The sequence below is a fragment of the Colias eurytheme genome, chromosome 17 (genome assembly GCF_061535395.1).
Source record: "Colias eurytheme isolate Ceu_HAF_F1 chromosome 17, ilColEury1 Martin Lab GWU primary, whole genome shotgun sequence".
NCBI classification, from domain to species: Eukaryota; Metazoa; Arthropoda; class Insecta; order Lepidoptera; family Pieridae; genus Colias; species Colias eurytheme.
Genome location: NC_142996.1, coordinates 3,035,380 through 3,060,718, shown reverse-complemented (window position 1 = coordinate 3,060,718; position 25,339 = coordinate 3,035,380). Strand labels below are relative to the sequence as shown.

At 35.0% G+C, this 25,339-nt stretch overlaps 4 protein-coding genes across 4 annotated transcripts in view; 2 read left to right on the top strand and 2 right to left on the bottom strand.

Moving 5' to 3' along the window:
• LOC149901098 (uncharacterized) overlaps nucleotides 1-5,212 on the top strand; it is a 56,861-nt gene extending 51,649 nt beyond the window's left edge. Inside the window, exons 5-9 of the mRNA XM_090111872.1 lie at nucleotides 474-600; nucleotides 1,015-1,202; nucleotides 2,032-2,186; nucleotides 2,421-3,477; nucleotides 4,313-5,212. Coding sequence (XP_089967998.1) covers nucleotides 474-600; nucleotides 1,015-1,202; nucleotides 2,032-2,186; nucleotides 2,421-2,889 — 939 coding nt within the window. The 3' untranslated portion in view covers nucleotides 2,890-3,477; nucleotides 4,313-5,212. The remainder of the gene's footprint in view (nucleotides 1-473; nucleotides 601-1,014; nucleotides 1,203-2,031; nucleotides 2,187-2,420; nucleotides 3,478-4,312) is intronic.
• Nucleotides 5,213-5,739: 527 nt separating this feature from the next.
• ND-SGDH (NADH dehydrogenase (ubiquinone) SGDH subunit) lies at nucleotides 5,740-7,439 on the bottom strand. The gene is made up of 3 exons (XM_090111590.1): nucleotides 7,259-7,439; nucleotides 6,945-7,155; nucleotides 5,740-6,051 (listed from the first exon to the last, which is right to left on the bottom strand). The coding sequence occupies exons 1-3, from the start codon at nucleotides 7,411-7,413 to the stop codon at nucleotides 5,845-5,847; spliced, it is 573 nt and encodes a 190-aa protein (XP_089967716.1). The 5' UTR covers nucleotides 7,414-7,439; the 3' UTR covers nucleotides 5,740-5,844.
• A 604-nt stretch (nucleotides 7,440-8,043) lies between these two features.
• LOC149901096 (brefeldin A-inhibited guanine nucleotide-exchange protein 3) lies at nucleotides 8,044-22,911 on the top strand. The gene is made up of 24 exons (XM_090112061.1): nucleotides 8,044-8,271; nucleotides 9,511-9,644; nucleotides 10,009-10,128; nucleotides 10,715-10,892; nucleotides 11,476-11,605; nucleotides 11,786-11,965; nucleotides 12,073-12,171; nucleotides 12,452-12,676; nucleotides 12,990-13,226; nucleotides 13,306-13,358; nucleotides 13,440-13,605; nucleotides 13,693-13,807; nucleotides 14,128-14,295; nucleotides 14,574-14,745; nucleotides 14,864-14,987; nucleotides 15,202-15,379; nucleotides 15,558-15,699; nucleotides 15,908-16,118; nucleotides 16,197-16,290; nucleotides 16,541-16,693; nucleotides 17,494-17,721; nucleotides 18,232-18,405; nucleotides 18,487-21,087; nucleotides 22,596-22,911. The coding sequence occupies exons 1-24, from the start codon at nucleotides 8,187-8,189 to the stop codon at nucleotides 22,806-22,808; spliced, it is 6,180 nt and encodes a 2,059-aa protein (XP_089968187.1). The 5' UTR covers nucleotides 8,044-8,186; the 3' UTR covers nucleotides 22,809-22,911.
• Nucleotides 22,907-25,339, bottom strand: part of Reck (Reversion-inducing-cysteine-rich protein with kazal motifs) — a 39,585-nt gene continuing 37,152 nt past the window's right edge. Inside the window, exons 16-18 of the mRNA XM_090112063.1 lie at nucleotides 24,800-24,945; nucleotides 24,043-24,182; nucleotides 22,907-23,950 (exon numbers count right to left, since the gene is read on the bottom strand). Coding sequence (XP_089968189.1) covers nucleotides 23,315-23,950; nucleotides 24,043-24,182; nucleotides 24,800-24,945 — 922 coding nt within the window. The 3' untranslated portion in view covers nucleotides 22,907-23,314. The remainder of the gene's footprint in view (nucleotides 23,951-24,042; nucleotides 24,183-24,799; nucleotides 24,946-25,339) is intronic.

The following is a 25,339-nucleotide window of genomic DNA, read 5'->3' as shown; positions in this document are numbered from 1 at the left end:
TTTTAAGTAAAACTCCTGTGAAAAAAAAAGTGATGTCCCCAGCAAATTAAGAGTATTGGTCAAAATTATTTTAGTCAAAACTACTTTATTAAAACGATATTACACATACGAGAGAATCCTTTGAATGTAAATGTATGAATTACAACCTGGAGACAGGTGCATCTGAGGTAAAAATGTATAAAAATATTTTACAACGCAACAACGTAAAATCAGGTCATGGGGTCTTATTACCGAAACTTCCATAAATCTGATTGAAATTTTAAAAAGATGCCTAAAGTTTTCCATTTTCCTTAAGAGCATTATCCCATAGGGAAATGTTTACTTTGCAAGTAGGTATGCACAAATATTTTTAAGACTATTACAACGAAATGGCTATTTTGAAAAGTTTAAATTTTGTCTTCGGTAAATGATGAGGAATTTGATTCCTATTTTAATTGGTTGTTTGTTTTGATGCATTTTTATTTGTTTTCTAGATATCAAGTGGCAGTAGCAAAGCATGGGGTGTGCCTGGTTCCATATCCTCGTACTCGGTGGGAGCACGCTCCGTTCCCGCCTCCGCTTCGCTTTACTCGGTCACGAGCGGCGAATCTTCACTTTCTGGTAACTATTTAGTTTTCTCTGAAAAAATAATTAATATATCCAGTTAGATTTACAAAAATTCTAGAAAGGTCAAACAAATCTGTTTGGAAACGCGAATTTTTAAAAGGCGGAAGGAAGATTACGTCAATTACGTTACGTGCAGTTGCCCAATTATCTTTCTCTGGTACTGTACGAATAGTAGGTAATTTGCCATAGCCGGAGGCGTCTTATTATTATTTGAAAAAAAAAACATTACGTCTTCTAAATTTGATTCATTACCGCCATCATAAGACTACATTATTAAAGGAATCCACCACGCTGGCCAAATGCAGATGAATGTCAGAAGGCACATATAAATCGTCGAATAATCCTCTGTCAATTTGACTCCTATCCCAGTTACCACTCTCCTCACTAATTCGACTACATAAATTCCAGGCGTGTCTTCCGTATCATCGAACAGCGGCAACGTGAGCGGCTCGTGCTCCACCAAGCTGTGCGGCGGCTCGAAGTGCGGCGGCGCGTGTCTCGGCGCGGTGCCGCGGGTGCCGTCCACCTCCGCGCCGCCGAAAGCGCGGCAACCCGCGTCGAATTCGTTACGACGGTCGCAGCATCATAGCATGAAGGTTGGTTATGTTTAGTAAAAATGTATACGTAACATTTTTCAGTACAAGTAACACTAGACGCTATCTGCATAAACGATATTGGCTATTGTATACCTAGAAGCAGACACTCGTTATTTGGTCAGGACCAATGACATGACATCAAGCCTGCGCCTGCGATGTCAGGACATCAAGCACGGAATGTTGGTTACTATATAACATTCATTAGTAGAAATTATAATAGCAACAGCCTACAAGTAAATATCGGCTATTGTAAATACAAGGTGTTATTTTTTTTAGGTATTTATCAAAGAATTCCCTGACATGTGACAATGATAAAGTAGGCCCTGGAATTAAAAACTGAAATGCAAACGTTCTTTACCTCCTTGTAAAATGAAATGATTAAAAGGTAGGTATTTTCATCTTCATAAAAAGATAAAGCAATAAAACGACATAGTTGGGTAAATAATTGGAAAAAAGACGAAATGTAATCATAACATTGTTAAGCACTTTTTCAATACACTCTGAGCGATTAAAAAAAATGCAGAACAAATTGAAACACTTTTTGCGCCTTTTTTTGATGCTATTGCATATTTTCATCGAAAAACGCTGTAAATGTTTAATTAATGACTCTAGACCCCGAGCTAAATGCAGATGATAATTTATATTTCGTATAATGGAACCTTTTAAAAGCCTTTTAATGAAATTATATACCTGAATGTGGTATAACAGAATTTTTTGTTTAATTCACTTTTTAATTTTTCTAAGCGTATTTTTGCGTGAAATTCCTATATTCGAGTATAAATTATTGGAAATCCTTTGTTGTCTGACATATGTTTGAATATTTTTTCAGGCTAGACTACAAGACTATCAAGTCCACAGTTACACTGGAGGGCCAGCAGCAGCGGAAACGTCTGGAAGGCTTCCTCCAATAAGGGAGTTTCAAAGGGAATTCCGCGAAGGGCGCAGGGAAAGTGCTAACTCCGCATCTGCCTCTACTAGAATAAGGTAAAACATAAATATTGTTTTTTTTAGCTTTACCTTCAATAATCATGTCTTCTTTTTAGTTAGTCATAAGAATTTTAGATTTTATTAAATAAATTAAAACATTTTTTTAAGAAAAATATTTTCGTTAACGTTTGCAATTATTATTAACAGAGCTCTTGTTTGTAGAGAAGAGAATACAAATACCTAAAATTTTACCAACATACCACTAATATAAATATTACAACTCATTTTCAGGTGTGCTCAGAAAATAGTTACACAACTAGAAACATCTCCTCAACAAGAAAAACAGCACTTCTTCCGACCCTTAAAACCGTCAAATAAAGATGACCGGCCCAAATCAAGAGATCAAAGCAAAGAGACTGAAAGGAAAATAGATAACCCCAAAGCAAAACCCAAAAAAGAGGATAAGAAAAAGAAGGAACCGGATGAAAATGCCAAAAACGATAAAGTTAAGAAAGATGAAACGCATGACAACAAGAAGAACGAACTTGCTGAAAAAAAGAAAGAAGAAAAACTAAGATTAAAAGCGGAGAAAGAAGCTAAGAAAGAGGCGAAGCTTCAAGCGAAGGAGGAGGAAAGACAAGCAAAATTATTAGCTAAAGAAGAGGAAAGACAAGCCAAGCTTCTGGCGAAAGAAGAAAAGAAGAAAGCTAAAAAAGAAGCTAAACTCGCAGCACAGGCTGAAAAAGAGAAAAGTAAATAATATATTGTTAAAATTTTTACAACGTAGAAACTCGTAGCCGTCTTTAAATATTAGAATTAAAAAACGTTACTCAGGGATGAAATACAATTATTAATAGTGGAATAGATTTCAAACGTTTAATGATCTTACGATATGTGAAGGTTTAGTTATGTATCTTTAGTTACCTCATTCAGTCTTTAAACGTGACAATATAACAGTGAAAGTATTTTGTTTGAAGAATGTAATAATCGTCTTTTTTAATGTAAGTAGATCTAAAAGTTAATTTCCTAAAGAGCAATTTTAAAATAGTCGGAAAACTGCGAAGACTGAAAGAATTCGTTGATAAAGTCATATCGTTTTGTAATTTACGTGTATTTATTAACGATTAAGGGCTTTTATCATTCCAAAAAGGCCTGGTTTATGATTTCTATTAGATCACAATATAAATTTCATATTCAAAAACATTATTTTTTTAAATTAATTCGTTGTAGTGGCTTCAAGGAAAAATTTTTATCGTAATAATATCAATGTTAATTTATATTGTTTAAATAAATTTAAATTATAAAATACCTAACTACTTAATACTTCAGAAACAAAATTGTAAACCAGGCTATCTTAGATTATGGATTGGTCTCCGCGCGCGCGCTACGACTAGATACCGCCGGCGTACTTGAAAAATGCGGCAACTAATAGTACGCCGAATTCGGCGTACCCAAGCCAGTCGTGTCACATGCATTGTGTGGAGAGGGCGAACCGATAGTTTATAAAGATTTTGAACAAAATCTGAAGTAAAATGCCTATTTGTGTCATAAAACTATTTAAAAATAATACAACAAAAAATAAGAAAGACACTAGGATCACGTACCATCACTAAAGTTTCGTATTAATCGAAATTTCTCCTTTACATCGAAAATTTTTTCTACGAAAATACGACGCCATACAGTGTTGCCGTACTGCATATCCAAAAAATACACGTGGTTGAGGAAATCTTTTAGCAATAATTTGAACTTTTTTTTTTTAATACTATTACTAACACATGTATTAAAAAGTGTAATAACAATAATTTATTTCTGTTTAACCATGTTTAACTGACTCATATAATATGTTTTTTTTATTTCCGCTTTTTTACTTTTAAACAACCTTTGTGACTATAGTATAGTAGCGTCGCAAGTGGATTTGAATCGCATGTTCATGGATTCGATTCCCGGCCAGGTCAGGATGAAAAAAAATATTTTTCAAACTTCTTTCCAAGATGCCAGATTTCCCATTTATTAGGTAAAATTTATGTAGCTGGCAGCCCAATTCTTCACACACACTAGCGTCTTTACAAATTGCCTAACACACACTACCGAAATGAGTTGCCGCACTCGCAGAGCTATTGTTTTTAGGTGGTACGGTATCTAGTCGTAGCGCGCGCGCGGCGACCAATCCTTCATCTAAGCAGGCTATACTATTATGTCGAAATTGTTTTTGTCCACTGCCACATTTTGATAGTTAAGGATGTTCGTTAAAAAACGCAGTATCTACGCCTACTTTGATTTAATCAAAGAACTACGCACATTACATAATATTATACGTATATTAATATCGAAAAAAAAAACCTTTTTGGGTCATTATTCAGTAAAGGTTTATCAATAACATGTACCTACAACAAAATATAATTTTTGGCCACAGAGACTCACTATAGAGTTAAATACCCTGTTTAAGTAGCAATCAATGTCTTATTCAAATTCGCGATGTTATTACATATTATTTACTACCTATGCTATGTATTTACTAAAACATTTATTTACATTTGTACTTCTTTTTTGTTTAATTAAATAATTACAAAAATATCCTTAACTGTTGAAACTTTATATACCTACCAGATAGAGGTTTAGAAGTCTAGCTAGCTGCAGTCAAGTATTAGATTAATTTTAAATAAATCTATGGCTTATAATAAACAGCTATATTGGCTGATATTAAATAATAAATACTGAATCATATAACAGACAAATTCTTTATGGACCAGATAAACGGTTAAATTCATTAGAAAACAATTTAATAGACGGACAAAGTCTGTATTTTGATTCAATTTAAATTTATTTTAATTTCTTTATGAATGTAATATTTACAAGAAATGCCTTGTTATATTTCTAGTCTTCAAGCTTTACATACTTACAATTTGTTTTTTTATTCATCCAATGGATAGCAATGTAACAGTGGTATAGATCATATCAGATCATGTTAAGCATAATTAATATAGATAAGCGTTGACATTTTATTTTATAAGATTTCCATAAATGACAAACTCTATGGTCATTCGTTAGAAAACTCCTGTAAAATAAATAAACAATGTTACCATTTTTTTTGTATTATTTCCACATGACCCTATTAAAGTGTTGCAGAAAAGATCCATTACCCTTACCCTTACTCTGGTTATAATTTATGTATTGTGTTAAAAATTGAAATTGGAAGTAGAAAGTATACCTGCTTGTAAAAATGATATGCTTCCCTAACAAAATATATTATTAAAGACCAATTAGAAATCTAGCAATCAGTAATATTTAATACTGACAAAATACAGTGTCTGTTATATTACAAACTACAAAATGTAAGTTTGATGCTCACTAATTTCCTGCCTAAGGGAAAAATATCTTGTGTCCTATTCAGATGGCAATATTTCACTAGTGTATCTGCATTTATTAAAAAAAAGTTTAATGGAAGTCATGCTACCATAGTACAATGAATGTCCTTAGTTAGCAATTCAATGGCGTTCTTTTCCAATAAAATGAAAATTTACCGATATATAGAAGATATAACATTCATAAAAACTTATAGAACGCTAATACGATAAATCATTAAGCTTACTGATTTCTATTAAAAGACAAATGAAGCAAGAAAATGATATTTATTTATCTACAGAGAAATATGTAACAATACACTTGATTACTAAATACACTAACATCCCTCGAAAAGATGCAATACAATGTGAATCTAATCCTTGTAGTTCTGTCCAAGACGCTCGGCCAGTTCGTCACCAGTTTGTTTATTAATACGCAGGTATTTGTTGACCATTGGCCTGTAGTAGTAAGCTTGGTAATCTTGCCTCTCCGCCATTTTCTTAAGAATGTCTTTTTCTAGTTTGCGCAGCTTCATTTTCTGAGCCTCTTCGTCGATGTAGTGCATGAACTTTTCATACTCCTGAAATGTTAATAATATGGTTATTATCAAGAACTAGCGGTCTGCCCCGGTTTCGCCCGTGATACATATTTATGTTTTCTCTACATAAGAACCATCCTCATACTTCAAGGAATATAATAAAAAAAGAATTATCGAAATCGGTCCACCGTTCACACGTGATGCCGTGACAACGTGAAACGTGTTTTATTTTTATATAATATATAGATTAATCAAATTGGATAGGAGGCTCGTTCTCTGCCGTAGGCTGATGATAATGAATCAAGGTGTTAATGATATGTATTATAAATATAGTTTTATTTTTGACTTACATACACTACATTATAATCAATCAGTTTTTTTTAAGAATATTGATTCTTTATTGATGGCAAAGAAAACCATTAACAACATTACAAGAAATGCCCTTTATGATATTATAAACAAAAATACAAAATTCAAGTTATAAATTGCTTATCTTTTCCAAGAACCAAAACCTAATTATTATATGTTTAGTATAAAAGGCGTAATAATAAGCCTTGCATGCATTTCCACACTGATATGTTATATAAAACATGACAAGGTTTCTGAATCTTATATGGTATATTACTGATGAATAGAATAGATTTGCATTCATATTTTAATGACAACAAAAATAAGCCTGAATCTTACAGATCAGACAGACAATCTCTAAGAAAAGTAAGTGTGTAGTGGTTGTAGTGAATATATGAAGCATAACATCAATTAATCCCTCAGCTCCCGGAATCACAGACACAATAGAAAATCTATTGTGTCGTGGCCCGATCGGGCCGCTCGGTGGTCAAGGGTTAGGTTAATTGAGTTACTCTTGATCAGGAGCAAGTTGATTGCTGATAGAGTAAGACATTTAATAACATAAATTATTTAGTTTTAAAACATACCTGTTGGGGGCTATTGTGGATGTACCGAGCGATGAATCTCGTAATTGGGTGGCGGTGGTATTCCCAGTGCTTCGGGTTATAGTCACTCGGTATTGGTGTCAACTGAGCTGGGCCGATGAAGACATTGGTGTAAAAGATTATTGCACCGACAGGTATGAGTCCAATCATAAAGTAATAATGCAACATGTCCTTGAACTTGTGCCATTGCCACCTGTAATAAAAAATCAATTCAAAATTCGCATTTAACCATTTGATAGATTGTTTTTCGTCAACGGTATTGGTTAGATAATCATTTCATACAGTGTTGATCTTACCTCGATGGCTGCATCGCCATGGTTTTGGGACCATGGCCACCACTTAGGCTTTTACCAATAGAAAAGTTTACATTTTGAATTATAACTGGTGCTTTTGCATTATTTTTTATTAAATTAATACCGAAAGATCGGCCCAATGCGCTCCAGGACACCATTTTTGTGATAATAAAAAATGACACTGACGTTTCGGTTTGACAGTGACAATAGGCCTCGGCAATAGGCAATACGGTAGCTTGGTACAGATTAAAAATATAGGATTCTAATAACAATAACTTTGCATTACTCCGTTAGAGAATTTTTTTAATAAATTAATTAATTAAATTCTACATCATGGTAAATATGACGCATTATTTTAATATGTATACATCGCAAAAACAGAAGTACATCGATTTATTAATTTTCCTACTAACACCCGCGTCAATTCAAATTGCCTAAAAATATCAATCAACAATAAAACATTTTATACAAATACTTTTGTTTTATTTATACCTTTTTAATGATTGGTCTTTACACTCTATCAATTTTATTATAAAAATGTTATAAATTAGGAAATTGATCAATATCCTTCCTAGCGTATTAAATAACGTTATTACTGAACTTTAATTAACTATCGTTTAAAAAGCGAATATTACTTACTACTTACTACTTCAATACAACATATACAGAGATAGACACCTGTTGATATCAATTTAAAATAAACACAAAAAGTCTACGGGTACGAGTATTGATTTTTGTTCTGAGCATGCTCAAAGTTACGCGTCAACCGATAAGCGAAGCCGCTAGAAACCACCCACTCGATAGAACTTTACAATACGCAGTAATCATTTATCACTAAACTCAGTTTAGAACGTTGTTTTATCTGCAAATAATAGTGTTATTGGGAACAAGACGAGGCAAACGTTCAAAATGTTTACCCTGGGAGTTTGAAATGGAAGAATTGTTACAAGATATATTCAAAGAAGCTACTGGTCCAAAGTTAATCTCTCTTAAAAAATCATGTCAGGAAGCACTAGGTAACAAATCGATAGAGATAACAATGATTAAGATTTAAGATAATAAGGTGATACAGAGCTTTCGATTAGTTGATTATTTAACACTTTTATTTCCACGCTTTTGTATAAATTAATGTTTTTTTTATAATTATTATAAAATGACTATTATTAATAATACATTTAAATAAGTACTTCCCTAGATTTCTGAATCCCATTCTTGCATTAATAAATCTGTATTAAAAAATTAAATTAGTTTACGCAGTCATTTATTTTGTGTCATTTCATGTTATTTTGAATATTATAATGAGAATATTGAACTAGCTACTAAATTAGCACTTTAAATATTTCCTACACAACTGGAGTCAGTTCAGTGTCGGTTATACTGAAAAATTATAACATATGTTACAATAATATTGTGTCTCAATGAGACATCAACTATAACAGCGCGGCGCAATAAGAAAATATTTTGGAAAATCCAAAAGTGCACGCCTCATAATTTTTTTTAATAAATATTTATTAATTATTATTTTTGTTTATTTAATAACAATTAAATCACATCGAATCAGATCCTGAAAAATGAAAGGGTTCTATTCCTGAGCATACTCAAGCGTAAGAGAAAAAAAAAGACTCGATTAGTAAAGTATTTCGGTCGCTATCGTGTTAACAAGAAAAAGGATCCGCACATACAGACACACGGACGTCCAAGACAGGACTTTTTTAAACTGTTTTTTAACTAGTTTAAATAACAAAAATGACATCAAAAATATCATGAACGTTAAAAATAGTGTTTTTTCTTAATATGTGTGTGTATGTATTATCTTACAAGTGCAATGTATGATACATAAAGACATTTTAAGTTTGAAAAATCAGATGTTTTGCGCGAAGTGACAGTAGTACCCACCTCAACGCTTCGCTTATGAGGCGTGCAATACAAATATGTACAACCATGAGGCATCACCGCCTAATATGATTTAGGCCGCCGAAACATCACTTGGCGCGATCTTTTTGAAATAGCGCAGAATTATTTTTGCGCTCCCTTACCAATAGGTATAAGAAATCTATTGTTCTAGGTACTATATAATTAGATATTAAATCTACATTGATATCAAAATTTAATATAAAATAGAACATCCCTAAAAATTTATAAAGAATAGAAAAAAATCGATCATGAAAATATCAAATAGAACATCCTTGAAAAAAATGTTGTTTTATAACCATTGAAAACATACTGATATTAGAAAATAACAATATCATCCACAGAGCTACTATGTGCACAAGATGTCAGCGGCCGGCGGGCGTCGTACGAGCTCCGGCGCGCGTGCTTGCTGCCATTGCAGGTCGCGCTCGAGAGCAAACGCCCCCGCCTCGTCGCATTCGCGCTCCAGGGGTTTCATGTATGTGTTTATCCATAGTAAATAAATAATTCTTGACTCTTTATAATAGACTGAATCGAGAATAAAATTCGAATGGTCACATTTTTTTTTTCTATCCGCCAATTTACTGGTGTGTATTTTTCGAGTTTTATAAGTTCCAATTAACATTGAACGAGCGAATTGTACACTCCTATAATAATTAACAATCAATAATCATCAATGTGTTTTAATCGGAAACAAATCTTAAGATATGTATTAAATATTTACAGAATCTGTACCTATATTTTTATCTATTTAATCCCCCATAAATCATCAATGTAACAATCAGGCCCAGAGTCCTATGGGAGTTTGCCATTCTCCTTAAATTATTATTTGCAACTTTCAGAAAATACTTCGCGACGATAGATTCCATCGTGGTATAGAGCCAGAGGACGATTCGCTATGGATGCCGTCACAGCTGCTTTGCGCCACTTCATCAGTCATGTATCAGTTACCAGATACGCAGGTGAGCCTACTGCACAATAATTATAATCTATTGCTAACTTTTATTCGGACTATTTATCATATTTTTTTAAGTCTATCCCTCTTTTCTTAGATGTATACATTGTTTTTATGCTTTGACAACTATAATTTCATTGCAACTGGACCTTTTCTATCTATGTATTTTATTTCACGGGTGTTGAAATAAATTTTATTTATTTATTTATTTAGCCTTTATTATTCCATGACATTTCAACACAAATTACAGCAAAGTAAGTACACTTAAGAAGATAATATTAATATTTATAATGTAATTCGGATTAATGTCCTGGCCCCTTTCGGGTATAGGCCTCCTCCAATTGTCCCCATTTCTTTCTGTTGCCAGCTGCCTTCATCCAGTCTCTTCGTTGAAATAAATATGTATATTTTATTAAGCTATTGCATAGCTTCTATCGCAGGCCTTGAGCGCGGGGACCGAATCCAGAAATTCCGTAACGAAAAAACCTCACGCTCCCCACTCCGACGGACACGGAGGTGTGGCTTAAAGCATGCTATGCAATAGCTTTACTGCGGCAGTCCCCGAGTGCCACACGTCTTTTTTTATTTCTCAGGTACAAATCTTCCGCATGTACCTATCGCTCGCGCTGTCACCGCGGCGCACGCTGAACGGTCGGCTGTGCGTGTGGGCGTGCGGGCGCTGCGGCGAGGCGGCGGGCGGCGCGCCGCACGTGGCCGCCGCCGCGCGGGCCGCCGCCGCGCAGGTGCTGCGCGCGTACTGTGCGCAGCTCGGTACGTTCTGTGTGCAGTGAAAAAAAGAAAAGAAATTTATTGCCAAAAAAACACATTATATTCAATTTTTTTTGACGTGACAACGTCTTATAATTCGATAGTGCCGGCTGCACGCACGAAAAAACATGACTCATGCGGCGTTACCTCGCTGAGGCGTTCCACGTAAGGCACAGAACGAGCGACAAAGAAGCATTATCGGACGTTGTCACGTTCAACTATCGTCAGTAAACCGACTCTACAGACAACCAATTTTTTCTTAAAATTAAATTAGGCAAATGGGCACAGCCTCAGCAAAATGCTGCACAAAAACAGCGCTGATTTAGTGCGTGTATGCCGGCGGAAGCTGCAGCGGGGGCGAGGCATTTTTGTGCAATTCTTATACTCAGAAAGAAAAAAAAACTTCCAATACCAAAGAGAAAATCAGTTACACCACTCATAATTTAAGATCTGCTGAAAGTATTTTACATTTTGTTTGATTCCGCTTGGTTTTACAAAATTCATAACAGGTGGAGCCGCGACGAACATGGTAATAGATATAAACAATGCTACCTTGCAACTATCTTATTACAATTTTTATTCCCAGATGAAGAATGCCAAGAGCTGCTATCTGAAGGCTCTCCACTGGGCAGGAACCACATCGTGGCGGTGGGCTGCTACAGCGAAGTGATACCAGTCATACAGTACTTATGCGGCAGACTATCGGAAACACAACTGTACGTATATTTTTAACTATAATTTATAACTTTTAATGACGTAGAGTTAGCTAAGAATGCAATTGTTATTGGATAATTTGGTTTTAAAGAAGAGTTTTAGATCCATAAATTTCTGGTAATAATAATTGCTTTGTTCATTGTTGGAGGTATTAAGTTTATTTGGTCTTTTTACTTTTTTAGGGTACCGAAGCAGAATCCATTAGCGCTATTCTTTCTAGACTGCTTGCTAACATTAATGTCAAGTTTATCTGAGCGAGTGAGCGGTAACTCTCACTTCACAACATTCCTCTGGCAGAAGTTTGTTCCATCACTAATCTCTTTCTTGGGAACACCGCGTGTCGATAAAAACATCAAATCTAGGTATGTATACCCAGCTAAGTATTACATTACATATATATGGTGTATTCCATATTATGTGTCATTATAGTTAGTGTACATTAAATTACCTGTATCAATTTTATTTATAGAGAACATGATGGCCACTTGGTCGATGACTCGGGACGGGGATCAGGCGCGTTAGTATGTGCTCCAAGCTTCAACAGCAAACAGGCAAAAACTATTTACAGGTGCGTTCTTAATTCTTTATTATAAGCAGGTACAGTTCGATTCAAACTTAATGGCGGTTCGGAAGTTAGCTGCGAATGCACGAGCGCGCAGGTATCCGACCCTTAACGTTCCGGTAATACTTAAAATTGTTTTCTGCTCTGATGCGCAGAAAACAATTTTAAGATTGTTCGATGTTCCGAGCCGCCATTAAGTTTGAATCGCACTGTACTTTATTGTTAAAATAGTGTATAATAAATGATTATAAGAAACGTTCAAACTTAAACACCTGATACCTTGCAGCATTGCAAACCAGCTGGTCCGACTAGTGGGATCGACGTCCAACCTACGTCCAGTATTAGAAGCGCTATACCACAGAATGTTACTCTACCCTCCGATACAACATCGAGTAGAACCGTTGCGAAGTGTGAGAGAGTTGTTGCAGCATCCAAAGAGATTGGTACAGTTGGTACTGCTGAAGAAAAGTGACCCAGAGAGACATAGTGATGACATGGCGATTGTAAGACTGTAAGTACTAAAACAATCAATTCTTTTACTAGTGTTTAAATTATTCAATGCGAATTTTTTGAAATTATTTATCTTATATGTTTAATAAGCTTTCTTATCTTCGCGTTGTCTAAAACTAAAAATATGATTCTAAAATATCGAGAACCATGTTATCCATTTGTGAAAACATACTGAAGATTGGTGCATTAGTTTTGAGTATATTTCGTAAAGACAAACAGACAAATGTGGTAGAGGAATTTATATGTAGTGATGAAATAATGTATAATTAGTCCATACCTAAAATTATTTTAAAAACTAATTGTTTATTTCATAGAATTATGGACGGTATAGAAGATTGCGGACGCAGTGGAAATCCTGAAGTGGTAGCAGCTGCAGTAGAATGTGTAGTATCACTACTAGATGCGTTAGAGAAACTCTGTTCTGGTTCTGATGATTATATAAACGCAGAAGTATCTACGCTTATTTTGCATCATTGGCCCAAGTTACACGATGCTGATTACACTGGACCATTGACCTATCAAACATTGGCTAGACTACCAAGCCCATATAGGTATGTTATTAACTTTTACATGATGCTCTAATCTTTTCAAACTTTAAACAAATAAAAAAAAAAAACATCAATATTTCAGAGATGTCGTAGCAGTTCTACAAAGCAATGAAGAAAAGGACAATGATTCTTCAGGTACATAGAAAAAAGTAGTACCTAATGATATTGAAAATATTAAAAATTATACGTTTTATTCCAATGAATATGTTATTACAGATACATCGGGTCCAGAAAATATAAGTTCTGGAAGTGAAGCTGAAGCAGATTCTGATGCTGATAATGTATTTTTACCGAGTAGAGCAAACAACCCGACGACTCAAACAAAACAAGAGAATATCAATGACAAAACTAAGACTATACCGAAAACTTTGAATCTTGGAAGGTATACAATATACATTTAACAAAAACAGTTTCTAAGAGAAATTTAATATGAAAATAATCATATTTGTATTTTTTGTTTGTGAATTAGGTGCACTATAACAGAATGTAATGTGGATTTAGAAAGACACAACGCAAGGCAATTCGTGAAAACTTTACATAATTCTCTCCTCCCAAAACTTTTACATCTACGAACTTGTATTGAGGTGAGTGCTAACAATATAATATTATATGATGTATACGAAATTGAAAAGTAACTCCTCAGAACATGACACAAAATAAAACAGCCGATACTTGTAAAAGCAAAAAACCCGACTGCATGAAAATTTTTTCTTCAGTTAATTTATACCTTATCTTTATCACGAATATATTTATTATATTCTTGAGAAAAATAATAATTAATCTGAATCTTAAAAAAATGTAGCAAAACTCATCTTTCATGAGATGGCATTATTTTTTTCACATAGGTTTCAAATTAAAATGAAACTACAAAATGAAATGAACTATTTATTCATTTAAAAATTAGGTGGACGAGGCGATGCAAGAGTTTGCATCAAAGTGTTGCCAACACAACGCAGCTCAGCCACCAGCTACAGCTTGTATCATGAACGCAGATGGAGTGTATCTCGCTACTTACGCTGCTTTGCTACTCACTCTGAAGCAACGGAGGAGCAAATATTATGCGGACATTAGCGTAAGTTATGATGAAGAACATTTTGACCATCAAAAGGTTCTAATCAAAGATTCAATAAGATCAAAAAACTAGAAATTAAAGAAATGTCGATCACATTCCTGCAAATTAATTCTTATATGCATTAAAGCAACAGAAGCCTTGGAACGTTACAACTATGATTTTACTTTTATCATAATATTCTAGTTCTATTTCTAGGAACACTTTATCATTTTAAATAATTTCCTTTTATGACATTAGCTAAACTACGTTTTGAAAACAATTATTTTTTGCATTTCTAGAAGATTCCACTGCCTCTAACAGAAGATGAATTCGTAGACGACGTGCAAGGGAGTGGAGTGCTCGTATATCTCTCAGCCACTTGGCTAAGGGAGCTGTACCAACAAGTTGTTGCTACGGATCTATTGAAAGATGTTCTATCTACTGATCACCCGCTTATTCATCTGTTATCTGGTATGTACAATCATCATCAAATTGATCCTTAAAATATTTAGTAGATACATTATAATGAATAAATATAATATAATCAAAATTATTCAGCAATAATTTTTATCAAATTGTATTTTTTAAGATCTGGGTGGTTTGGATTCCAATCCAGTAATGTCTGACTGGCAGAGACTAAAAGAGGTATCAATGGTACAAAACATTTCTGATGATACTCCGCAGCACCAAGCTAGCTTACGATGGGCCAGGAGGTAAATTTAATTATACCAGCGTTCTTCTTCTTCTTCTTCTTTGTCCATTTGAAAATAATTTTTGATAATAAAAAAAAAAACGTTTCTTACGATATGGATTTTTGTTAATCTCTAATTCTTACGAAGAACCGCTTGTTAGTCGATGTGATTAATCGTTACATTAACCATACTAGATACTAAATACATATTTTTCCTAATCAATAAATATTTTTAGAATACTAACATGCATCTGGGATTCGATGGTGACAGTACTAAGCGTTCCATTAACTGGATACCGAAACAAAAAGCACAAATTACATGGAATCATATCGACGAAGATTAACACGTTTGGAAAGAGACAGCGGATTGCTTGGGAAGGACTGACAATTCAGTGCTTGGAAGGGCTTCATAAGGTTACACTTAACTAGAAAAACGCTTATTTCTGAAATACTCACATGCTATAATTTAATTACAGACACTTCCTATTCTAACTCTTTATCACAGAAATATTTATTAATCTTATTAATTTTAAAATTCTCACTTCTCCCTCGTCTTTGCTAGTATTAGTTATAACAATAATGAATAATTTAGGCCGCAAGGATCAGCACCACGCTAAGCCTACAGAACCGTTGCAATAGCATTCTAGCGTTGTTAGCCAGCTCAGCTATATCACAACCGGCTAATGGGAAAATATTGTCTACACATGCCTTGTCGCTGGATATTTTAATATCAGGTATAGAAAATTTGAAATCATAAAAATTAAAAACCTTTCCGAATTTTGTTCTTATTAGCTTCTAGTCATTTGATTTTGTCTTGGGATGGTGGACCATAAATGTTTTATTAATAAGGTCCAAATCATCAAAGACCAATTTGGAAGCTTCATGATTAATTTTAAACATATTATACACCACAATAATATTTCAAACATCGTTTTATTTCAGGTGGTTTAGAGCTTGGCTCGAAAGCACCAGAATGTTGGGATCATATATTTGCTGCATGTCAGTATGTGTCAAGTTTTGAACATTCGTTATTTGGTCAGCAAGGGAACAACGCCACGCCTATAGTCACTATGCAGACTGGACGAAATAAAACTGTTTCTATATTGCAAGCTGATGCTAAATTGGGTTTAGATGGAAGAGATGATGAGACATGGTAGGAGAATAAAAAAAATGTTAGAATGTTTAATAAAGCTATAAAAATTTATTCTTTAACATCCAAATATGATTTCAGCGTGGATGTATTCAACTTCTTGCAACCCGTTTTCGATAATAATACAAGTAATGAAATGTCTGTCGCGAAGATCGTGGAAACATGCCGACAAGAGGTATTAAGCTATTTAATTAAATTATTAATAATGCACTTTTAGTAAAACTGGTATTTGTTTTCAACCAGTAGGTTTATAAATTGTTATAGACCTATAAGAAAAACTCAAAATGAACGAATTATATTCTGTAATTAGATAAGAAACTGTACAAGCATTCCATTGATTCAGTATCGAAATGACCACTTTACAAGACTTTTGACCTTTATTTTCCTGGTATTTAATTGTTGTATTTCCAATACTGATTACACAGGGTGGGAACATAATATCGGGTTCAAACGCGGCCCGCGTGTGCTGCGCCTTAACAGCAGCTGCTGATGCGTTGTACACTCGCTTGGCGGCCACTACCACGCTGCCCACGCTACGCGCTGCCTTGCAGAGACTCGTGTCGCATAATCATCGACTGGTGATTGTTTTGTGTTATTTTTGTTATTATCCAATACTAGTCATTTGATACATTATTAAAACGACTCTACAACATTACGTTTCTGTAATGTTCTAGAGTCTTTTTTTTTGGTATTTAAATTTATTAAAAAACTTAAAGGATTAGGGATCTTCAGCTCCTTTTTCTAATTTATTTATATAATAGTACTCTGCTTAGCAATTATGTATTGCTAGAAAACGGCTCTAAATGTCTAAATTGTGAATGTGACAAATATGTTTTAATACCTGGGGCCTTAGACAAAGTAACAATTAAAAAACGATAACGAAGTTAGAAAAGGCAAAAATGTATGGGATTGACATACGCCGCGTTAGATCACGTGGTCTATCTAATGTCAATCCCATACATTTTTCCTTTTCTAACTTCGTTATCGTTTTTTAATTGTTACTTTGTCTACGGGCCCTGTTTAATATTACACGGAGCAAACGGCTATTTCTATCTTTCAACTCATTCTTACGTCACTAAGATCTAAATTATCAAAAACAGTATTTAAAAATGTCATCAACTCTCCATAGAAGCAAACTAACACACACACTACTTAGATTGGTTGCAAATTTAATACGTGATATGAAATATTATATCGAAAACTTCCCCAAGTTTGCAGAACTTTTGAAATTTTTTTCACGACCACACAGCAAAAAATAATTTAATTGCAATTTTAAAAATGTTCCGGACTGCGGACAAGGTTGCAAAATGAGATTTATTGTTGTCCCAATATACCATTCACTTGACGGAAGTTTGGACTGGAGTATTTCCATTTGCAGCTCTTCTCGTCCTGGGAGCAAGACATAGTGAACAACAACATGGGCTGGTGGCGGCGCGGGGCGCGGGGGTCGAGTGCGGGTGTGTGCGGGGGGGGCGCGGGGGGCGCGGGGGAGGCGGCGCGGGCGCTGTGCCGCGCGGGGGACGTGGCGCTGCGGTGCCTGCGCGCGGCGCGACCACTCGCGCACAGGATGGCGATCTGGACGGTCGTGGGGCCGCACTTTATGCAGGTTAATCAATGAATGAATGAATGAAAGCTTTATTGTACACACAAAAATAATGAAATAACATTAGGTAAAATATACATAAATTGCACAATAGGCGACCTTATGGCTACAGGGCCATCTCTTCCAGGTAACCCAACCAAGGAAAACAGTAACAAAGAACGAATACAAGTAGGTGGTGCATACCAAAGCAATATATACAATAATAATACAGTAATACCAAGAAAGTAGGAATATAAATAATACATAATTTACAACAAATAAAGAAAAAAAATCACTTAGTAGTGGGATTTTAATAAAATATTTATTTTGATTTAGACCGCAAAAAGGAACTTTTGAATAAGTATGTATGTTAAGGTCTTCATAAACTACTAACATAGTTTACCATCCGACGATGTAAGTTTTTTAGAAAAAGGATAAAATTACCGAATCCCGTCTTTCAGCGCATTAAAATAGTAAAAAATTGAAGCTTTTAAAATCTTATAATACTTACCTTTTACAACGTATTTTTTATAGGCGGCGTGTCATAAAGATATCCAAATATCAAGCTTGGCGATCCAATGTCTACATGATTGCGCCACGACACTTCTAAATCAACAAGTGGAATTGCCTCACTTTCATTTTAACGAGGCTTTGCTCAAACCTTTTGAAAATCTGCTTTGTTTGGAGCTTTGTGATGATGATATTCAGGTACTGGTTTTTATGTTTTTGTTTTTTTTATTTACATATAAAAAAGAACTATTTTTTTAGTAACCATTATTATTATTTCAGGAACAAATAATCTCTTGCATTTGCGAATTTGTAGAGACAAACAGAATGGAAATTCGATCTGGCTGGCGGCCTCTGTTTAATACCTTGAGAGCAGCAAACAATTCTAACCAATACTCGGCTATTCTCGAAATATTTAAGGTCTTCCTAAATACTGATAACACCTTAGTGTTTGCTAATGCAGCCTTGGACTGTATATTATGTCTTCTAAGTCACATAAAAGGACTTCACTACGAAGAACCTCTAAATACTGAAGTAAAGCCTAAAAAACCAACAACGCCAACCCAGCCGAAACCAAGCTTAAGTTTAAAATTCTCGAAGAATAGTAAATTCATACCGCTTAGTGAAGAAAAGACTGAAAAAGTTATAGTAGATATGTGTAGAGAAGCTCTTTTCCATTTGGAAAACTGTGCTGATATTTTAACAATGATGTATAATATGCCAAAATGCCCCATTTTTAACACGGGAAATAGAATCAAAGGTGACTTACCTTTATCAGTAGTGGACCCGATTATACCCAATGCTTCACTGGACGTGACAAAATACATTAACAACGAAAATTGTATTGAAGAACTTATTTCATACAGGAAATTATCTACAAGTCTACCACCATCAAATACGACAAATAATTGTTTGTTAAAATTGGATAAGCCCAGTAATATACTCAAAGTGTGGTATGTCCTCATCGAAGGTCTGATATCAGCAACAGTTGTTTGTTCGAAGAAGAATCAACCGGCTGCAATGGAAACACTATTTAAATTGCTCAGAAACATAGCCGATGTACCTGGAACGCATTTTGGTCTGCACTGTATTAATCATCTATTGCTGCCTACAGTTCAAAATTGGCTTCGTCAAATTGCGAATGTAAACACTCATTGGGATAGTGTAATGCCAAATTTTAAACAATGTTGCGGCATGACAACCGATACAATTGTATTTTATTTACACAATTTACAACAAATAAATGTTGAACTAACGACAGCAGATGAAAAAAGTGACAAAGCAAATGAACCATTCGAAAGTGCAGAAGTCACTTTTGCTTTGAAACAAATCATGTTAATTTTGGTGGAATGTATCGCACAAGCTCAGGAACCAATAGCAAGACTGGGCGCATCTTGCATCAGACATATCATTTTAACATCGGGACACCTCTTAACCGATAATCAGTGGGAAATAGTATGTACAAGTTTACACAGAGCTTGTAATGTCAGTTTGAGTCCCTTGAAACAACTGACGTATGCTTTTAAAGAAAACTCTAACAGTTTTTATGGAGATCTAGCAATTGTTAAAGTTGCTGCCCGAAGAGATTGTTCAGTGAATGACAACGTAAGGCTTCATGCCATGGCACAACAAGTATTTCTCACTGAACAACTAAGAGGGGAAAGTAACTTAAAACAAACTGCAAAAAATTCATCCCAGATGTTAATAGATGACCGAAGTTATATATTTTTAATCTACCTTCCAGAAGCTGTAAATTCTCTGAATCCTGATTTGTATACAGTAAGAATTCCCAATAGAGGACTAGTTGTTGGATTATTGGCTCATCAAATACTCGTTCAAATCATTGCCACAGTGCTCATACAAGCTTCTTCAGATGTTTTCCACGGCATTAACGGTATTTTACTAGAGAGCCTTAAAAGTGGTACCAATATTAGTAACTATCAATTCATTCTCAGTAAGAATAATACTGATTTGCTTCTTAAAAGCTTAGAGCTCTCATATACAAGAGCAATGCAGTTTGATTCAAGACCTGGATTAAAGTTCCTTGTTCAAAAAGTTTCCAATTTGGATTATGCAGCGAATTTGTACAAGCAAACATCATCAGCTTGGCTGATTAAAATAATTGCACTCACTGACATTTTTTATAATGGAGTAACGAAATTTAAGCTGAAACCAAACGACTTGACGATAATTTTAAAGAGCTATACGGCATCCTTAAATATGACATTTGAGTATGATCAATTTGTAATGAAAATATTTGATTTGAAAGCAACGTGGGAACTTTTATGCAGTAGCTATTTGAAACACCTGATAAACGTGTCCGACTTTGACAATCCAGAAAATATTAAAGACAGGATATCTATTAGTTCTGTTGAAACAGATTCATCCTCTAATCACTATGAAGAATTCTTTATACAAGAGCAACAAGAACAAATTGGTACGGTTGATGAAAATAAAGAAAACAACATCAGCACTTGCGATGATGATCAAGAAAAACCGAGACCATTCACCTTTGCAGATTTTAAAGCAACTAATACAAAACTTAACGACGATTCACCTCATTCTCCAACAATTAAAAAGGAACATGAATCCAGTGATGCCGAGAATGATAACGAAGATATAGAAAATGAAGTATTTGAAGTAACAGACAGTCCTACAAATAATAATGAACAAAAGAAAGTCATCAGATACTCAGACGTTAGTCCAGAAAAAGTAAAATTACCGACTTGTATCCACGCAGTGGATATTGAAGCTAAAACCAGAAATGTAAGCATCACTATAAGTGATATTGCTTTGGAAAAAATAAAAAATGTTGAAGCTATTCTCCCGCCACAGCCAGTTCCACCCGAAATAGAACAGCAAAGAACTATTAGCATTAGTAAGGTAAGGTTTCATAAATGTAAAATTCATAGATGGTAGTTAATAGTTATACAGGTTGTAATCGTTAAGTGTGCACAGGCGATTTTTCCGTAAGTATTACAGATAACAAAAAACTTTAAACTGATATCGAAAGTACTTAACCTAATGAGTAAAATGGCCGTAATAAATTTTTAAAAATAAATCGAGAATTAATATCAAAAAAATTATCTTTAAACCCTCCCATACATTAAGTATGAAATATGAATATCCCATATACATTTAATATGAAAGATTTTAGCTTTATTTTTCTTTTTATGGTTTTCTGCTTTAATTACTTCGCAAATTTGAAGTGGCATTTTCCACGCTTTTTCCGGACATGTTCACGCATTTTCCGGATATTTTCCGGGAATTTTCAGGGCATTTCCCACGCATTTTCCAGGTATTTTCCAGGTATTTTCCAGGCATTTCCCAGGCATTTTTCAGGCATTTTCCGGACATTTCCCGGGGATTTTCCAGGCATTTTCCACGCTTTTTCCGGACAGTTCCACGCATTTCCCGGCTATTTTCCGGAAATCCGGGGCATTTTCCGGGGATATCCGGAAATTGCCTGTAAAATATTCAGAAAATCCCCGGAAATGCCTGGGAAATGCCCGGAAAATTCCCGGAAAATATGTGAAAATGTCCGGGACAAGCGTGGAAAATGCCTGGAAAATCCCCGGAAAATGCCAGGGAAATGTCTGGAAAATGCCTGGCAAATATCCGGAATATGCCTGGGAAATGCTTGGGAAATGCCCGGAAAAATCCCGGAAAATATCCGGAAAATGTCTGGGAAATGCTTGGGAAATCCCCGGAAAATGCCTGGGAAATGCCCGGAAAATTCCCGGAAAATATCTGGAAAATGCGTGAAAAAGTCCGGAAAATGTGTGAAAATGTCCGGAAAAAGCGTGGAAAATGCCTGGAAAATCCCCGGAATATGCCTGGAAAATGTCTGGAAAATGTCTGGAAAATTCCCGGAAAATATCCGGGAAATGCGTGAAAAGGCCCGGAAAATGTGTGAAAATGTCCGGAAAAAGCGTGGAAAATGCCTGGAAAAACCCCGGAAAATGTCAGGGAAATGTCCGGAAAATGCCTGGAAAATGCCTGGGAAATGCCTGGAAAATATCTGGAAAATATCCGGAAAATGCGTGAAAATGTCCGGAAAAAGCGTGGAAAATGCCACTTCAAATTTGCGAAGTAATTAGAGCAGAAAACCAAAAAAAGAAAAAGAAAGCTAAAATCTTTCATATTAAATGTACATGGGATATTCATATTTCATACTTAATGTATGGGAGGGTTTAAAAATAATTTTTTTTGATATTTCTCGATTTATTTTTAAAAATTTATTACGGCCATTTTACTCATTAGGTTAAGTACTTTCGATATCAGTTTAAAGTTTTTTGTTATCTGTACTTACGGAAAAATCTCCTGTGCACACTTAACGATTACACCCTGACACCCTGTATATAAAAAAATATAAATATTTCTTTTTGCAGGACATTGAAGTACAGAGAAATTGTTTCCTGAATATTTTGATGGCATACCTAGAACTAGTGCTAACATTCCCATTGGAAAGATTCCATCTTATCTATCCTGTTCTGCAGACAGGATTCGTGCAGCTCGCTAAAACAGTAAACGACCCCCAGCTTCTTGATAGAATCAATGTATTTTTCGATAAACGAGATTTGGTCGAATTTAGTCATAAGTAAATTATTATTATTATTCAATTATTCGTGATATTGTATCAATCACTGTAATTATATATTCCTGGATCTCTCAATGATAATCGCCAAATAAAACAACTGTATTATGTGTATTGACTTTTATTTTATCACCTTTAAATATAAATATCTCTTAAATACACAATATAAACATTCGTGTCAACAAAATAACAATACAAATAACATATTTGGTATAAGGACTACTTTGTCTTTTGTAAATTGGTTACAAATGCTCATTTCAGTCTATATATAATACGGATCTACTGAGATATTAAAAAAAACGTAAATACAATCATGGCACATCTTTACTGTTAAAAAACTGTACTTAAACTCTTAAACAAGTCATAACATCCACTGCGTCTTTGACTCACATAAAGCAGACCAAAGCATTAATCTCATTATCGATCTAAGAGTACAAATTTTCTATGAAATACATCACTATTTACATGTTTTATTTACACTTATGTTATTTACAATAGTCTAATATTAAAAATTTATCTTAATACATAAACACTTATAGAAGAAATGATTAACGTAACAATAGATATGCCTAAACTACCAACTCCTTGAGTGGGATAAGTGTGAACGACTAAAGCGTATGATAATGCACTTAGACCCAAATCGCTAGTAATTAACGCACTATCCCTATTAATGAGATCAGCTATTTTCTCAGCTTCCAACACGCATACTTTCAACTGTAAATCAGTAGGGTTCTTTAAAATTGATTCTACTGTTACAAAAATCTCCATTTCTATAGTCAAGTATCCTCTGAGCGCGCATTCTGCAACTTTAACATGTCTTTCCAAAGCTGATAGAACATTTTTAAGATTAATAACAGATGCAGATATATTCGTGCCATAAAGAGCTCTATCTATCTGTTTTTTCGAATACAAAATTCTTAGAGCTCCACCACATTTCGGGCAACAAGCTCCAGGAGCAGTGAATCCTAGACAGTTAGGTTTTTTCAATGGCGGACAGAGAATTCGATCTAATTGGCATTTAGGTTCCATGACATCAGAAATGGGACCAACTGCAAAGCATGGGCCATGATAGTCTACACTAACGTATTCTGCCCATGCAGCACATTCAGATGAATATGTTACTCCATTGACACCACAAACGGTTCCAGTCTGAAATAAGTAATTTTAAAGTTAAAACATTTTAAATATAATAAATCTATGTTCTATATCTAACGACATAAGGTTAAAAATCAAATACTTACAGAAGAACATCCTTGCAAGCAATATCCCCAATAAGCTAATTTTCTTCCACTCATAACAAGATGACATGGATTTGAGTGTGTTTGTCCGTCTGTGTCACACACAGGGGTCGTCGGTTGAGTGTTGCAGTTTGATATGTTCACTGGAATAGAAAATTGAAATAGTTTATTTCTTCAGAATTTTAAATACATATAATAATAACATCCATGAACAAAATATTTTTCCAAAAATTGTGCAAAGTGATCGTAGACATTTAAGACTTAATAAACATTATGTTCATTTCAAGCGCGGCCTCAATTTACTAAAGCAAAATTATGTCGACTCAGAATTATCATTTTTGCTAAACAGTTCTAGATTTTCAACAAGTAAAACGATAACTCGATAAAAAGCAGCGTTACATCAAAACTGACGTAACTCCCCAATCCATTGGGATTATTCAATATATATTGTATCATTTTATTACATTCATCAAACCTTAAATTGGTTCAGCTAAAAGCCAGGTAACACGTCTTCATTCATTGATTGGGCGGTACGAAGTTTGCCGGGTCAGCTAGTTCAATATACATATAATACTAGCGGTTCGTCCCGGCTTCGCCCGTGGTACCTACATGTTTAAACTATCCTATCTCTCAAGTTGGATCGAACTGCACATGGTGTGCGAATTTTATTATAATCGGTTAAGTGGTTTAGGAGTCCATTGAGGACAAACATTGTGACACGAGATTTATATATATTAAGATGATAGTTAATTAAACATACCACAAGTATGTTGCGGGCAGTCCAATTGCAGCCGCGACAAGCACACCGAGCTGGCGGGCAGACACACGTGGCGGCGCGGACACGACGCGCCCGAGCACGGGCTGCGGCTGCCGAACTCGATCTCACCGTCTGTTGCGCCTGCGCATCTGGAATTTGTAATAGACAATATGAAAAAAAAAGACGGGTTGCACTCCGGGAGTGCCGGCAGAAGTGAAAACATGATTATTAACGTTCAGCGTGTTTGATATTTTGGAATGGTATCCGTCTTACGCATGGAATATAAGGGCTAAAAAAAAAAACGTCTTACGCTTTTTCGATCAGGCCACGTGTCCTGATGCGAATTTAAGATTTTATACCCAACGCCGCTAAAGAAGTTTTCACTTCAAAAAAAGACGTGTGGCACTCGGGGACTGCCGCGGTAAAGCTATTGCATGCTATGCCTTCAAGCCACACCTCCGCGCCCGTCGGAGTGGGGAGCGTGAGGTTTTTCATTATTAAATTTCTGGATTCGGTCCCCGCGCTCAAGGCCCGTGATAGAAG

Excerpts from the sequence above, each read along its gene's own strand:
- ND-SGDH (XM_090111590.1), bottom strand. The coding sequence starts at position 7,413 with ATGGTGTCCTGGAGCGCATTGGGCCGATCTTTCGGTATTAATTTAATA. Across the intron at positions 7,156-7,258 it reads ATGGCGATGCAGCCATCGAG|GTGGCAATGGCACAAGTTCA; the intron begins GTAAGATCAACA and ends TTTTTATTACAG. Across the intron at positions 6,052-6,944 it reads TCCACAATAGCCCCCAACAG|GAGTATGAAAAGTTCATGCA; the intron begins GTATGTTTTAAA and ends TTAACATTTCAG.
- LOC149901096 (XM_090112061.1), top strand. The coding sequence starts at position 8,187 with ATGGAAGAATTGTTACAAGATATATTCAAAGAAGCTACTGGTCCAAAG. Across the intron at positions 13,606-13,692 it reads AAAACTTTGAATCTTGGAAG|GTGCACTATAACAGAATGTA; the intron begins GTATACAATATA and ends TTTGTGAATTAG. Across the intron at positions 18,406-18,486 it reads TTTGTGATGATGATATTCAG|GAACAAATAATCTCTTGCAT; the intron begins GTACTGGTTTTT and ends TTATTATTTCAG.